The sequence below is a fragment of the Perognathus longimembris genome, chromosome 19, assembly GCF_023159225.1.
Source record: "Perognathus longimembris pacificus isolate PPM17 chromosome 19, ASM2315922v1, whole genome shotgun sequence".
Classification (NCBI taxonomy): domain Eukaryota; kingdom Metazoa; phylum Chordata; class Mammalia; order Rodentia; family Heteromyidae; genus Perognathus; species Perognathus longimembris.
In genome coordinates this window covers 20,583,509-20,600,003 of record NC_063179.1, presented here as the reverse complement: position 1 = coordinate 20,600,003, position 16,495 = coordinate 20,583,509, and the positions used below count along the sequence as shown (strand labels likewise).

Here is a 16,495-nt window from a genome sequence, read left to right as displayed (position 1 = left end):
CTAGCACTCTGCCACTTGAGCCACAGAGCCGCTTCTGGCCATTTTCCGTATATGTGGTGCTGGGGAATCGAACCTAGGGCCTCATGTATCCGAGGCAGGCACTCTTGCCACTAGGCCATATCCCCAGCCCCTGGAAGACTGTTCTTAATAAGTGGAACACTCACTAGAAATATGGCTATTTCTGAACTATGCTGAGATCTTAGCTCTTTCTGCCAGTGATAGTCTAAATTGTAAAGATATATCTTTAGGTGCATCTTTGGATTCATCTAAAGGGTTAGACAGGAAATCCCTGTTTTGAAAGTGCCCCCTGGTGGCATTATACTTTATGAATCCCAACAGTAATGATGGCATATATCTGAGAACTTGGAATATGACCTGGACAAATAAGTGCAAACTATGACCACCAAGTATTTCCTGGCCTCCCCGTCTCCACCTCCAGTCTGAGCTGAGCAGGAACACACATCCTTACTTATCTCCTTGGGGCTGACTCTGGCTCTGCTAATATTGTCCTATGTTGCATCGCACCCTTTCCCAGAGCTCCCTGCAATTCTTCCATGAATGGAAAATCTATTTTTTCTTTGGGGAAAACAATAACAGCAACGTGCAAAGACATTCATGTAAAACTATTTTTTTTTCTTTATTGAAAATACACCTACAATGTCATGCTGCCCAGTCTGCACTGGGGATAAGAACAAGGGAGCCCGGGATGGGCTGGTAGGAGGATTGACCTAGAGGAGCTGCTTTCATAAGAATGGTTAGTATAAAAAAAATCACAGTGTGCGACAGCATTAATTTGACATGATTAATTTGTACTCTACTTAGTGTCATAAGATGACAGCATGTACATTAACTTTTGTAGTGTATTTCCCAAAAGGAGCCTAGACATTAAATGGTTACTCCACCACAGCCTAAGTTAACCTTGACACACCCACAATGCTCAGGACCTATATATAAAAAAGTCTCCATTTTATAGCAGAAGATGTACATCTAGATGTTCAGTGTGTTAGCGTAATTAAGTCAATTCTTAACCATTAGCTGGTATTTTCTGATGGCTCTTGTTAAGTGCCTTTAACTGGATATTTTGGGATGCGGTGTTGGTATAATTAATTTCCTTGAAATCTAGGAGCTGCCTTGCCTGAACAAATGCCTCTGTTCTCTTCCCTTGTAACCTCATTGACAATTTCTTCATAGTGGTTCGTTTTCTCCCATTTTTCTTTGGGACACAAACAAAACTAAAGCAAACTCCACTCTAGCCTCAAGTTTTGAATGGTTTGGTAAGTGGAATTTCCACACAAAGAAGTGTCTTGTTTCCCTCATTCCAAGAACTTCTGATTAAAGTGAAAGAAAAAAGTTCAGATAAGAGACCACCCACTCAGTTCATGAACTCACGAGAGAGAGAGAGAGAGAGAGAGAGAGAGAGAGAGAGAGAGAGAGAGAGAGAGAGAGAGAGAGAGAGAGAACTCAATACAATTTAACTTCAAAATATGTAAGAAGTAAACTTCTATCTTGTATGTATACTTCTTTGGAGGAATGATTTGGAAGTGAACAGAAAAAAATGTTTCCAGGAAAAAAGAAAAGATATGTTTTATTCTTTCATAAAGAATAAAGACCTCTACTCCTGGTGCTTGAAATCTTCCCTTTATAATGTCAACCATACTCTTCTTTTACCCCCCTCCCTCCCCTCAGAGTTCTGGAGTAAGGCCAGAGCACACTTGCGAGTTTCTAGTCTCCTGTTTACTTCCTAAAGGCCTAACTGTCAGTTGCAGAGTGGAAAGAGACACCCCTCCCAGAGCAGCCCCTTCAGTTCAAGAAGAGCAGACAGGAAGAGAAGTATGCCCCCTGGTGAAAGAACTGGGCAAGGGGTGTCATGAACAACTTTGCTCTTGGAGTGGCCTCCTGCTTGGAAACATGCATTACCACCATTTGGGACAGAGGACCCGGTGTGCTACACACCTTGCTCCTGGACAGAAATGTCCACTCACATGAAGTGTCCTTGGAGAGCCTTGGGCTCCATGGAATGGTACTTGGCAGGGAATTGCAAGGGAGAAACCCAGGACAGCCTCTTTCTTGATGTCACCGGAAGTCTGAGCTAGAGGGACCCAAAGGCATCGAGAGCATCACTCAGTGAAGACCCTGAGGTCGACAGATGAGATTTGACTCATGTTACTTCCTGCCCTTCCTCATGGCTGTGCAAGGAGCGTATGGAGACTGTCCTGCTACTGAGAAGGCAAGAATCTGATTACAGAAGTAAAAAGGAAAAAGAGTCTTTTAGCCAACTGATAACTCATGGTTATGGATCACGTTTTGAGATTAAGACCCAATCATGTGTGCTGAAGGAATTCTTTTTTAAATTTCAAAAGTTAATTTTAAAATGGGCCTAGTATTTGTTTCTTTAACTTATAAAGCAATCATATTTATAGGATCTAATGCCACAACCATTGGGTAAGATTTGATCAAGATTGTATTTGATCCCAGTACCTTAATAGGCAAGACTAATATGAAGTGATCTTTAAAATCCCCAATGTGTGGCTGCTGTCAAGTCCTCCCCTCGTTTGTTGGCTGAATCCTAGCAGAGTAGGGAGGAAGAAGGAAGGCAAGGCTCCCTGGAGAAACGAGCAGAACGAGATGGACACATTTTCACAATGACTTTTTCCCAACACCTGGTGCTCAAGAAAGCCTTTCTCTGGGTTAGTTTACATCTTGGTTTCACTGTCACTAGGTTTCTCAGGTTCATTGTCCTGGGAAATGAGCTGATATGGTTTCTTCATCTCATTCTCTTCAATGACTGAGTTACCCATTTCCACATCTCGGTTCTTCAGTTCGTGTCTTGACAAGTGCTCAACAATGCCAGCTCCCAGGGAGTCGCCCAGCACGTTGGTAGTGGTCCGGAGGCGGTCCCTGTGGATGGGGTAGGGAGGAAGAAAAAAGGAAGAGCCTGTGAATATCATGAGATACTAGCTTCGACTGTGAGCTAGCTAGAGAAGACTGAGAGGCATCTCTTAAAACTCAGTGTAAGAATAGCCACCAACTGCCCAGTAACACACTAAAGTACACATAATTCCCATAAGAGTCGCTATTAAACGTTACAAGGACAGGTAGATGGTCAACTTTCAGTGATAAGACTGAGTGGAGGAGCTACAATCCCTTAGTGATGAATGACTCTTCTCTTTCTTCTTTTATTTAAAATTTCTCATGGAGCATGGGGGTGTACATCTATAATCCTGGCTTCTCAGAAGGCAGAGACAGTAGAATTGATGTTTGAGGTCAGCCCAAGCAAAAAGTTAGTGATATTCTATGTAAATAAAACAAAAAATGAAAGACAAAGGACTAGGAGTGCAGCTCACAGGAGCCCTGAGTTCAATCTCCAGTACAACCAAAAAAGTTCCTAAAGTGTAGTTGCTAAAGCGTAGTTCAGAGATTTTTGGGGGGAATTCTGATGTCAAAACTCGTGTCATAACATTAGGATGTCATTTTCTGCTTCTTCTCTCATTTTTCTAATGAAGTGTAGGGGAGTTTTGAGACGTCTACGCAACGTAGTTTGACTCTACCTGTCTAACATTAAGACAGACATCAAAGAGACTTGCGATATAAAGTGGGCCCATTCTTTTCACTATGTTTTTGGTTTGGAAGTGGTCATTTTCCCCAGGGTCAGGGTGGAGGGGTACACACTTGTAAACTCAGGAGGATCTAGTGTTTGAGGTCATCCTGGGCTATAGAGTGAGTTCTCAGCCATCCTCAGCTACAAAGTGTGATCCTGTCAAAAAAACCCAACATGGCTATGTAGCTCAGGGGTAGCATGCTTGCTTGCCATGCACAAAGCCCTAGGTTTTATTTCCAGGACTGTGAAATAAATAACCCTTCCCCCTGCCCCTGTGATATTTGCACCAGTGCACAATGAACTCATTTATGAGTGAGCTAAACATGGGCAAACTTTTCTAAAATGATCAATATGGATAGGTATGTAGCCCACATAGAAATTAAAGTGCAAGCTTTTCTAAAGTGAGAACTATCAATAAATGTAGAGCAGTCCACTCGGACTTAAATCTTTTTTTTTTGGACTTCAATGGTTTTACATGTCAAGATAAAAATAGTGAGAACGGATGCTTTCATTTTGGAAAAATACTCCTATTCACTGAGTGCTAAGAGCAGATAGCGAGGGGAATGATTGCTCCTGTGTTCATTGCCTCACTGTACTGACTGGAGGCAGAGGACACAAGCAACCCCATTTTACTGAGGTGGAAACCAAGGTGGATGAGCCAATCAAAGTATATGCTCGGGACTACATCAGACTCCGTCTCTTGGGTTTCCTGCACATGCTTGGGCTCATTAGTTCTAGGAGTCCAGTACCCATCGTGCTCTTCTAAGCACTTGCTTTGGGCGTCTTTGAAGAAAGGAAACGGGTGGAAGACAAAAGGAATGTCTATTGGAAGAAGGAAGGAAAAGGGGCTCAGGGGCAGGGATGGCTCTACAGGACAAGGCTGAAGGGTACAGAAGGTAAGTTTCTTGGAACATTTTCCAGAATCCTGCATCAATCTACTTAATGATGCTCTGTCTGCACTGTCTTCATGGCCATCCCTCACCCCATGGGGCTCAGATGGAAACATCTGAGTTACATCATTGGAATGGAGTCCTAAGAAGAAGGGCCTGAACCGGTGCATGCGCCTTACGGCTCTTTCCAGCCGCCTTGGGGATGTGTTGTGCAATTCAGGAGGCCCCCGTGATTTATGTTGTCTTTGCAGCTGTCAGCTTTCCCCACTCTGCATGGCTTTATGGAGTGAGGAGGGGAGCAGCCCCACGTGCTCTGCAGGCTGGGAACAGAGAGCACGCGCAAGGCTTCTTGGGCCTGGTCTCCAGCTCCAGGCTGGGGCTCCGGGAATGGGGGTGATTTCACTCCGAGGCCAGTTTCCCTCGGCACGAAGTTCTTTTGGGAGATACCAGGCTGCCCGGCCCACTCAGATGACAGAGGGGCTGTGACACGGGCCAGGACACGGTGTGTACTCACAAGAACCAGTCGACTGCGATGATGAGTGTGATGTCGTCAGTGGGCAGGCCCACGGATGTCAACACGATGACCATGGTGACCAGGCCGGCCTGAGGGATCCCAGCTGCCCCAATACTGGCGGCCGTGGCCGTGATACTGTTGAAAAAGCATGGAAACCAGAAAACATTGGTACAAATCCTCCTCAGTGGAGAGAATCCTGCAAAGCACACACATGTCAGCTGGTGGTTTGTCACGTTATCAGGAGAGGATGAGCTTCAGAACACTGAAATGAATTTGATAAAGAAATCACCGAGCTAATATTAATCTTTTACTTTCGGGTTTATTATGTGTCATGTGACGTGATAAGCATGGCTTATCTCACTTGATGTTTTACAACAGCCCTCTCCAAGTTGTTCGACTATTATAGCATTGTAAGTGAAGAAAGTGGTGGGCGGCTCTCTTCTTTTTCATGTCCTGGAAAGTGTTTGGGAAGCCCTGAAGTACAGTAGTGGAATGGAGACAGTTAGTGGTAGAGTGCTTGCCTAGCATGTGTGATGCCCTAGGTTCATTCTCCAGCATTGCACAAAAATAAAAACAAGACAACAAAAGTAAACAAACAAACAAAAAAAAACCCAATAACTACCGTCTTAGCCTTTCAAGTAGACGGAACATTTAAAATTCAAAAATTAAAAATTAAATTTTTTTCTTTGTGGTAGTACTGGGGCTTGAACTCAGGCCCTTAGTTTTGTTGCTCAAAGCTGTTGTCCTACCACCTGAACCATACCTCCACTTCCAGCTTTGTGCTGGTTAATTGGAGATAAAATTCTTTCATTTTTCCCTCCAAGGTTGGCTTAAACGTAGATCCTCAAATCTTAGCCTCCTGATTAGCTAGGATTTTAAGCATATGTTTTAGTAACAATGTGTTTCTAATAATTCTATCCAAATGGAGGGTTGTAAAGAGCCTGAGTTTGTATGATTACAGTGGTCAGAAAACCTAAGTGCATTAATTATTTATTTAATTTATCAAAATACAATGAGGTATGGGCAAAGTTCTGCATCATTATCATTTCTCTTTCCTTCGTGTGGAGTCACTGTGCACTGTTACTGAGTGTGACTCTGGTTTGTTCAATCCTAGAGAGGGCTAATGAGAGAATGTGATATGTTTTATAAATAGCAGAGCATTACCTAGAGCTAAAGTGGTATTAGTAAAGTAATACATCTGTGGAAAATGCTCATGGGTTGCTATACAGTTCCCCTTCAGTGGTCATGGCGTGACTGTCTGGCCTAGGGCCACCCAGGAAGATAGGACTGCACTTCCTAGCTTCCTTTTAGCACTTAGACTCAGTTATGGCCAATGAGATATAGGTGGAAGTGATCCACCAACTTGCAGCCTATGCTGCCTCCCTCTTCTTGCTGGCTGAACTTTGAGGTGGTGTTGAGCTGTCCTAGATCATCTGCACATGGGCAACACCCAAACCACAGCCCTGGTTCCTTTAACTATGAAGTGCCCACAGCCTGGAGGGTTTTGTAGAGCAAAGCTGAAAGAGAAATGAATTCTGCATTGTTTTGGTCACTTATTGTCACTATTATTTTTCACATTCAGCTGAACTTTCTTTTTTCTAATTCAGCTTTTCAGTATTTATCACTAAATGAACAAAACTGTGAGCACACAGCCTATGTGATACAGCTAATGATAAAAAAAAAAATGTGAGTATGTCCATCCATAGAAGAGGTTCCTGAAAACCAAACATGAACAGTGGTCACTGACATAAGTATGGAGTGAAATGGTGGCAAATTAGTCTTGCTTTTCACTTTGTACACTTCTATATTATTTGAATTTTGTTATCAATGCATAAGTAAAATACAAAAAACGAATACATTGTATAAATCTGTAAAAAATTATCCCCTCACCCCACCTTCTGTTTGTGTGGTATTCTACCTCAACAACTTCTTCATCCAGCCTTAATCTGTCAACTATTAAAATCATTGCTTAAGATGTTGAGAAGAATTTTTCCTTATACCTGATTGTTATGATCTGTCCAAAGTTCAGTTCAAAGTTGTTAACTTGAGCGATGAAAATGGCAGCCAAAGCCTCATAGAGGGCTGTCCCATCCATGTTGATAGTGGCACCCACGGGGAGCACAAATCTGGTGATGCGTTTGTCAACACCATTATTTTCTTCCAGGCACTTGAAGGTGATGGGTAGGGTGGCAGAACTTAGAACAGGAAACCAAAAGACATTACTGGAGTGTCCTTCTGCGAGTTCTGACTGTGTGAGGGTGTGAGCTTTTGAACACTTCTTTTCTCCCCTGTGTCCTAACTTATAGGGAACGGAGTGAGCACTTATCTAAACTAGGGGAGCAGGACTAGAAACAGTGTGATCACTTGGCAGTTCTGCTTCTGGGTCTTCCCAAGGCATCCAGTTGTGATTACTCCCACAGCAGACAGCCTGGGCCAACTCACCCTGCCATTTCTCCCTTAGTCAGATGTCAACTGGGAGAGACAAGGACAGGAAAGAGGGAGTGGTTGACTTCCACCCCCAAAGGGTACACTGAGAGCTCTTCTCTGAATCTCAAATTGATAGGATGATGGGCATCAGAGGTGAAAAGGCCAATTCATTATTCCCTGAACCCAGGACAAAATGCTTTTGCTTGCCTCCAACCCAAAGAACTCTGGTCTCAAGGTAAAAGTTTTAGAGTGAGCCACATCTATATATACACTCACCTTGAAGAGGTTCCCAGCGCTGTGACAAGTGCTTGTAGCAACCCTCCAATGAAAACCCAAGGGTTCTTCCGGGTTACTAGGAAGTAGAGGAGTGGCAGGACGATGACTGCATGAATGAGCAGGCCCACAATGACTGTAACCGTGTACATGGCAAGCTGCCCCCCAATCACGCCCATGTCCTCCATCTCAACGATTTTGCCTGCGATCAGGAAGAGGATACCGAGAGGGGCGTACCTAGGGAGAAGCAAGTTGTCCCAAGTAGTAAGAAACAACAAAATAAGGTGTTTTATTTTGCTGAACTTCGGTTTTGCCTTCCTAAGGAATGACATTATTTGAGATTTCCCTTGAATCTATTGTATTTCAATGAATACATTTGTACACACTTGCATACCACCCAACATATTTACTTGTGAGTTTATCAGTTAAATCTAGCTTCCACATAAAAGAGAAAACATGGATCTTTGTTCTCTCTGGGCCCGATTTCACTTCACTTAATGTAATTTTTTCCAGGTCTTTTCATTTCTTTACTATGGTAGAATATCATTCTTTCTATTGGATGAGTAAAATTCCATTTGTGGTGTGTGTGTGTGTGTGTGTGTGTGCATGCATGTGTGTGTGTGTCAATGTATGTGTATATGTGTTATTTTCTTGCTCCATTTTTCCACTGAGGGACATCTAGGCTGATTCCATACTTTGGCTATGATGAATAGTGCTACAGTAAATATAGTTGTGCTGGTGGCGTTATTGGTTTGTAATCTTTTAGGTAAATGCTCAGGTGTGGAATTGCCAGGAAGTGGGTTCTGGAAAAGGGTGGGTGGGGTGAAGAGGAAAGGGCTAGACAAAGGAGAAAGGGGGAAATGTGGTCAAGAATTCCATGTATATCACAAAATTAAGAAGAGTGAGGAAAGGAATAGGAGGGGAAGGGTTGCATGAGGATGTTGAAAGGAGCCACATTGATCAAGCTATACTGCATTCATAAACTGCTTTGTTAAATGGAAACTCTTTCATACAACTAATTAATGGCAACAATAAAAAGAAAAAACAACAACACAAAACAAAAAACCAAGGAAAGTGGTAGGAAAGAGTGGATTTACAAACTTTTCAGTATAGGATACTATTAAGATTTATATATATATAAATTTATATATATATAGATTTACATATATACATACATATGTACATATATACAATATATACTATATATATATATTTGTATTTTAAATATAATTTTCCCCCGGATATTTCTGTGTTGGGATTGCTCTAGAACATCCCCCCCCCCCTTTTCTTTTATACTTGTGAAAGCAAAAAGGGAAGGTTAGAAGTTTTGGTACCCCCCCCCCGCCCCCCACCGTTTTCTTGGACAGTTTTCCTTTCCCCACAGCAGGGTCCCTTTGCTGGTCCTCAGATGGCCCCTCTACCTCGCTTGCTGACCCTTGGCTAAGTACTGCAGCTGTCACGATTCATAACACTACCCAGACTTCAGGAAGTACTTTCCACCACATAGTCTGTTCCACAATGAAAGCAAGAACATACAGTGCTATGCCAGTGTTTCCGATTTGCAGTCAGCTTTCTTAATTCTAGGGCTACCTTCATTACTTCTGCCCACAGCTACATATCACTTACAATATAATATTTTCTTCAAATCACCTGAAGTCGATTTACTTTCAGAGACTATGTTACACTATTGGGCACACACGGAACTGGAACCATTCACCGTGGATCATAAAATAAATTCAAAGCAATTTAAATTAGTAACATGCAAATATGTACGACTACAATCAGGTCTTAGGTGTTCTAATGAACTATTACTCACAGACTGTTACTACCATCTGTGAGCTTTCCATCACAGACTGTAAGAAAGAGAAACTGACCACAAAATGACTTGTGTATGTACCCAAATAGTCCTGTTTGTTCAAAGGCCCTGCGGCCTGGCTTTCAACTGCCTTTGTGTGATGTGTGCTGTAAACTATAACCAAACACATGACCAAAAACAGAGGAGCCAATCACGCTTAAAGAGAAAGGTCTGCTGGGAACAGTGGAAGACTTAATGTAAACTACAATGCTTCTTTTCAAAGTCCATAGAATGTGGGCCAGGAAATCATAGAAGTACCTGCTTTCAAAAATGTAATAACTCAAAAGTTGGATGTGTAGGCAAATGTACAGCTAGCAGTGTTACATGTGAGGTTCATTCAGCGCTCTTGAATGGGCTTCTTTCATAAAAGAGGTGAAAGGTGGAGGGATTTTAATAATATGAAGATAAATGTCCACTCTCAGCCCTGCCAGAATTTCAAAGGAGTTTTCTAAGTGGAGGGCCTGTGGAGACTCCATTCTGATCCGTCTTTGTGCCCAAGTTCATATTCATCTTTTGCATGCTCCTAAAAAGTGGATTTCTCTGGGCTTTAGTTGCATTAGAGACAAAGGACGTTTTTAGTCATGTTGGTGAGTGGGTGCTTTGGTTAGTAATTGATGCTTTTCTCCGTCAGGTGCCAAGGTGGATCCTGAATATTAAAAATAAAGGACAAATGAAAAGTAACCCCCACATGAGGCATAAACCAAGCAAAGGGTTCTTTCCCAGTGGGGAGACCACTTTTCAAGGCCAAGATTCTCCCTCAGAGTAAGCCTTTTCCTTTGTCTCCTGCTCTGAACATTATTAAAGGAAGTTCCATTATAAATTGTGGCTTAGCATTCCATAATATTTCCCACGAAACCTTTATGAATCCTTCTGTGCGTTGCAGCAGAACTGCCATGCATATTTCTTTCCTAGGGTTCAAATAGAGAGACACTTCCATTTTTCAGATGGTCTTGGGTCTGTGGGCTTGCTTTCTCTTTCAGTGGGGAAAGATTTTCCTCTCACACTTTGTAAGACGCTTAGTCATTCATTTCTTAGCAAAAAAAAAAATCACCTCATAGGCCTTTCTGTACCATTCAGGGCAAAATTTCATGTCTTCTCCCCAGTAACCTGCTATTTAATTTTGTTTCATTTTAGTTTTTCACAGCATTTATGATTTATGACATGGCTAATTTATTTTCTTGGTTGTTGGGTGTTTGTTTGTTTGTTTTTGTCTGTCTTCCTGAAAAGCATGTAAGATGCAGCATTCTTGCAGGGTCTCTTCACTTATGAGCTTGCTTATCATATGAGAGGCACTGAATAACTAAATGGATGCAAAGTGGGATTCCATAGGCTAGGAGGTAGAAGGGTTGACACCTTTTAGAAATAAGGAAGTAAACTTAAAATAGGTTTGCAGAGAGGTTCAAGACCTCTAAGGACCAGTCATGCATTGATTGCCTGTGTGTTCCAGGGTGAGACCCTTATAATTAGTCATTTGGCCTGCTAAGGCATTTTACTCAGAACAGAACTCATGGTGATGGCAAAAAGCATCATGTATACAGTTATATAGCAAATGGAAATACATACCACATTATCACTGCGACCAGTCTCATGATGGCTTCATTAAGTGAGTCAAAGAAGTCTTTTAGGGCTTGTCCCTGTTCTTTCATGTTCCCAATCACAAAACCAAAGCACATGGAAAAGACAACCAGTCCCAGGGCATTGACTCCATTCACAGATCCTGGAATGGGGACTAGCTCTTCCCGGATCCGAGTGAGAGTCTCCATGGCCTCTGACACATTGTTTACCACGGCACCTATGAGTGTTTCATTGGACTGGATAGGCACTTTAAAGCTTCTCTTCTCATAGTTGGTTTTAAACTTAAAAATAAGAAGCACAACAAGAATGAAATGATTTTAATTTTTCTTTACACTTTGCTGCTGTCCAAATTTTCTTTAATGATGTACATTATTCTGCATTCAGAGGATCCTGTAGGAAGTATGACATTATCTGTCTGTCTGTCTATCTATCTATCTATCTATCTACCTATCTATGTTTCTATGTTTCTATGTATGCATGCATCTATCATCCATCCATCCATTCGTCATTTATCTACCTAATCTGTGGCAATTCTCTATTCTTCAAGAAGACACTCATATAAATCACAGCACATATATACACACACTCAAATATGTAATAAATCACCATAAGAAAGAGAAGTCTGGTTAAAGATACTGTTCTAAATAATATACTCATGTACTTTTACTTTCTTCCAAAACCCTAATAAAATTATTACACTGGGATTATTAAAAAAATTCATAGGGGCCAGGGATATGGCCTAGTGGTAGAGTGCTTGCTTAGCATGCATGAAGCCCTGGGTTCCATTCCTTAGCACCACATATACAGAAAAAAGCCAGAGGTGGCACTGTGGTTCCAGTGGGTAGAGTGCTAGCCTTGAGCAAAAGGAAGCCAGGGACAGTGCTCAGGCCCTGAGTTCAAGCCCAGGACTGGCCAAAAAAAAAAAATCATAAACCCAAATGCTCAGAGTTATTTTATTTTCTATGGGGATCATGCTATAAGATCCTGGACAAATCACCTAACACCCTTTCTCTCACATTCCACACATGTGCAACAAGGATAATTGGGCTGGTTCTACCTCCAAGCATTGTCATGATGATCAAATTAAACACAGTAGGTGAGAATACCATGTAAAACTTGAAAGCACTACATTAACATTGGTTAATATGTCCAATAAAAGGCCCTTCGGGGATCAGACCTGGTTGAAGATTGCAGTGGATTATTAAACATGCAAAAATCTCAAAACCAGGCTTCAAGTCATTTCTGATATCATCAATTCTTAAGGATACATGTCTTCCTCGTTAATAGCTGATGATGGCAATTCACTTTCTCTAAATCTGTAGTGGTAGTTCTCTCTACCTCAAGAGATGGCCTTTCCCCCATAGCTTCTGCATAAGTCAGCCAGACAGGATTGCTGAGAACATTGCTGTGATCACAGAAGATAATTAAGCCTATTTCTGTGTGGTTTTAGCAACTGTAGGATTCCTGGCTTTGACAGTGATGGTAGTAAAGTATCAGTCAGGTCATAATGTACAGCTCTTGACTGGGATGAAGTGTTCAGCCATGACTTTGTGAAGACTAAGTGAGATGCTTTCTGGTCCATTGGGAAACTACTATTCCCAAACAAGGACATGGCCAGCTGTCTACGCTGTGGTCACATCCTTGAACAATTGGTGGTATTGCTGGGCATTTTAAGCAAAAAGAAAATCCTATTCCAGTCAACTTTCTAATCTCCTTGCTTTGTTGGGTGTGTATGTATTTGATAGATTATCTTGGGTAGATTTTTTTTCAATCCTGATTATCCTTTCATTTCTTTCTTCTTAAATAGAGCTTGTAGCCTACTCAGAAACTGTACCATCATTTGCATTCTGGTCTAAGCCAAGTAGATCTGGGGAGATACATTTGCTTACTCTTGAAAAATCTTGCATATGCAACTCAAACTGAGTACAATAAATCTACACTAGTCAGCAATTTTTCCATCTGAAAGATCTGGAAATCAGCATTCTTGATATCACTTAATGCCAGCCAACTAACTGGAATAGTCACCAACTGCTGTGCTGGGGTTGGCTGGCTGTGTTAAAAGGGGTATATTATTTATCATTATCATTGTTTATGAATAAAAGGAGTTAGAGTTTGGCTGCTTAGCTTTTTTTTTTTCAAGAAAGGATTCTTGTAAGGCATATATGCATTACTTTTACAAAATAGTCTTAATACAGGAATTTTGTTATTGGTGGTGGTGGTTGTAGAGCTTGAACCCAGGTCCTGGGCACTGTTCCTGAGCTTTTTCACTCAAGGCCAGTGCTCTACTACTTTAAGCCACACTGCCATTTCTAGTTTTCTAGTGGTTAATTGGAGATAAGAGTCCAAGGACTTTGCTGCCCTGGCCTGGCTTCAAAGTGTGATGCCCAGATCTCAGCCTACTGAATAGCTAGGATTACAGGCCTGGCTTAATAAAATTTTTAAAAAGGAAAAAAAAAAAAAAGGAAGTCTTGAATGTGTAAAACCTGCTTCTCCATAAGATCGGGTTTTACAGATCCCAAGCAGAAAAGTTTGGAAATTACAACAGGGGTGAATTGACAACATCTGGAGAAGTGTTTGGGAACTATTCTTTGATTCAGAATGTCTGTTTTATATTTTGGGCAACAGAGCTTTTATAGCCAATTGAGGTTAAAATGAACTTCACTGATTTTTTAAAATCTCTTCGTGGTAGCATGCATTTCTGCTCACTGTGCAGCAAGCTAAGATTTGCTTGAATATGAAGCTGAAGGGAAGTGGACTTTACCAGAGCTTCCAGGTAGCTGTCTCATCACCCTGGGTTGATTTCTAGGAAGCAGAATGGAATAGTTGGAAGAGAATAGCATTTATAGTTATTACAATGGATCCGAATTCTGAATTCTGCATCTGCCATTTACTACTTGTGAGAACTTGTGCCGGTTACATAATCTCTGTTCTTAAACATGTAAAACATGTCTCATCAGTAAAACAGACAGTGATACTCATCACATTGATGTGAAGGCTAAATATAACATTAGTGCTTGGCACACAGCAGGCATTCCATAAATGAGGGTGCCATTCCTCTCTGATATGGGTCTCCTTCTGAATCCCTAAGGCCCTTCATAGTCTTCTAATAAACATTCCGATGATGTTTGTAAACCCAATGCAGGAACTGCAATAATCTCTCTAATCTTCTTTATAGCACACTGTTAATGGAGCTTGCCTACTTCATGGGCTTTTGCATGTCAGGTGTGGGGGACAAGGAAAGAGAAAGGGTATCCTGATTAGTTTTCTTAGTAACAACAGAGACTCAGTGTGGTGTGTGTGTGCAAGTTACCCTGTGTCTGGCAGCTATGCAGCCTTCAATGGAAGGGAAGAGACACCACTTCCCCCAAATTTCCCAGAGGACCCTCATACTTTCCATCTTGTTGTCAAGAGAAGTGATTTTTATTGCAGAGAAATGGGGGAGAAAAAAGGGTTCTACTTGGTTTAAATGCCAAAGCAGAATTTCAAAGGGGAATTAGTAGTTGCAGAATGTTTACCTGTTTAAAGCAGGCTTCTACCAGATTTGGAGGGAACATGTTCCTGCAAAGAAAATAGCAGTCACTTGAAAAATTCCTCAGAGAGTAACTTTGCTCCTTAAATATTGCTTCATTGTGTCTAAAGACGCCATTGAACCAAGTACCAGATGGGAAAAGTGAAAAGTCATTTTTCTGACTTGAAATGGGACATATGTTTGCTCCTAAAGTGTGGCTTATGCAATCTATATTTTTCAAGGAAGTCTTCAATTCAACTGTCCTCTTGTCAGACAAAGACATTCTTCATTCAGCCATTATATCAAAACCCTAATCCTGAGAAGATCAAAGAAAGGGAGGTCCAAATACCTTTTGTTAGCAATGTGGCTGACTGAGCTTTTGTTCATTCACAGTCATTTTTGGTATTGCACCACGGATTTAAGGAACAAAAGCTCTCAAATTATTTTTCTCCAACAAATCTCCCCAAGGACATTCTGGGGGAATGGGCATGAGATTGAATGTTTCAAACTTCTGAGGTTCTTTGGTGGTAAAGGAAAAGATGAACATCAAAATTTATGGTAAGGTTTGTCACGTCTTCAAAGACTGTGTCAGGATAATGTTCAGTCAATAATCTGGTCAGAGAATATGACAATGACCAAGCTGTGGCATCTATTTATGTTAAAGAGGAGAGTGGGTAACATCACCATTAGGGAGCTAAGATTTACACTGGAGAGGAGACAGTACTAAGGCAGTCATGAGCTCAAAATTCTGGATGTATACTCTCAAAGTCAGACCTGAAGCTTATAAAACATACTTTTCTTCCTATGGGCTAGATCACCCTGCTTCTTTTCCCTTCTCATCTATACCCAATATATCTGTTTTCATGATAGAAGTATGCATTCAGAAAATTCTAGATCAATGCTCATGTGACAACCTAGAGACAGGATGTTCATATACGTGTCATTGGGGTGAAGAGGAACAGAAACTCACAGGCCTCTGATAGACCAAGTAGGCTGGAGATTCCAGTTTTCAAGATCCCTATTCTTCAAACAAGGATAGAAATGATAATGAAAGACAATACAATAAAGTACTCTTAATCTAAACTCCCTGAAGGAGAGTTCATTGGAAATATGGTAAAAAAAAAAAAAGCCTTAACTAACTATACAAAGAAAACAAAAACATATTAATAGGATGCTAACGTGGCATCGAACATTGTTATAGGGTGGCTTGTGATCTTCAGATCATTGTGATTGACTTCCTAAAAAGGGCTTTGTAAGAGAAAGCTCCATGCGGCCTGGGCATAGTAGCTACCACAGAGGCAAAGATAGGATTGTGGTTTTAGGCCAGCCTGGGTAAAAGGTAGTATAAGCCTATTTCAGTCAGTATCACCTTCAAGAAGGCAAAACAAAACAAAACAAAATACTCCTTGAGCTTTGTCTGAAAAATAACTAAAAGCAAGGAACTGGCTGTATTTGCCTGACAAGTAGAAAGTTCTGAGATCAAATGCCAGAACTGCCAACAGAATTTAAAAAGAAAAACAAGCTCATGCCCCTTGCAGCTGAGTGGTTCCTATGGATAGATGGTGTGAAGTCACCCATGGTAGGAATTCGGGGGTGCTGCTAAGGATACCCTCTGATACTCCGCTGCCCATGTCTTCAGTGGGTCTAACTGCCACAGCTGAGATAGAGTATGAACTCAGTCTTGGAGGACCTTCATTCAGATGATTTATGGAAAGCTTTTAGAGTTGGTATCAAGTCCATTTGCAGGCAAGTTGTAAAGAAGCCAGGGGTGGGGAAGAGGTTCAGTCTTGAGAAGGCAAGTCTTGTGAGGGACTTCACAAATGGATGGGGATCTACAGACCTGTGCCAAGACAGC

At 41.4% G+C, this 16,495-nt stretch overlaps 1 protein-coding gene across 2 annotated transcripts in view; it reads right to left on the bottom strand.

Moving 5' to 3' along the window:
• Nucleotides 1-622: 622 nt before the first annotated feature.
• Slc1a3 (solute carrier family 1 member 3) overlaps nt 623-16,495 on the bottom strand; it is an 84,779-nt gene continuing 68,906 nt past the window's right edge. For both annotated transcript variants that reach the window (XM_048368274.1, XM_048368275.1), the window contains 6 exons: nt 14,648-14,690; nt 11,121-11,413; nt 7,706-7,939; nt 7,003-7,197; nt 5,003-5,137; nt 623-2,898 (listed from right to left, as the gene is read on the bottom strand). In XM_048368274.1, coding sequence (XP_048224231.1) covers nt 2,694-2,898; nt 5,003-5,137; nt 7,003-7,197; nt 7,706-7,939; nt 11,121-11,413; nt 14,648-14,690 — 1,105 coding nt within the window. In that variant the 3' untranslated portion in view covers nt 623-2,693. The remainder of the gene's footprint in view (nt 2,899-5,002; nt 5,138-7,002; nt 7,198-7,705; nt 7,940-11,120; nt 11,414-14,647; nt 14,691-16,495) is intronic.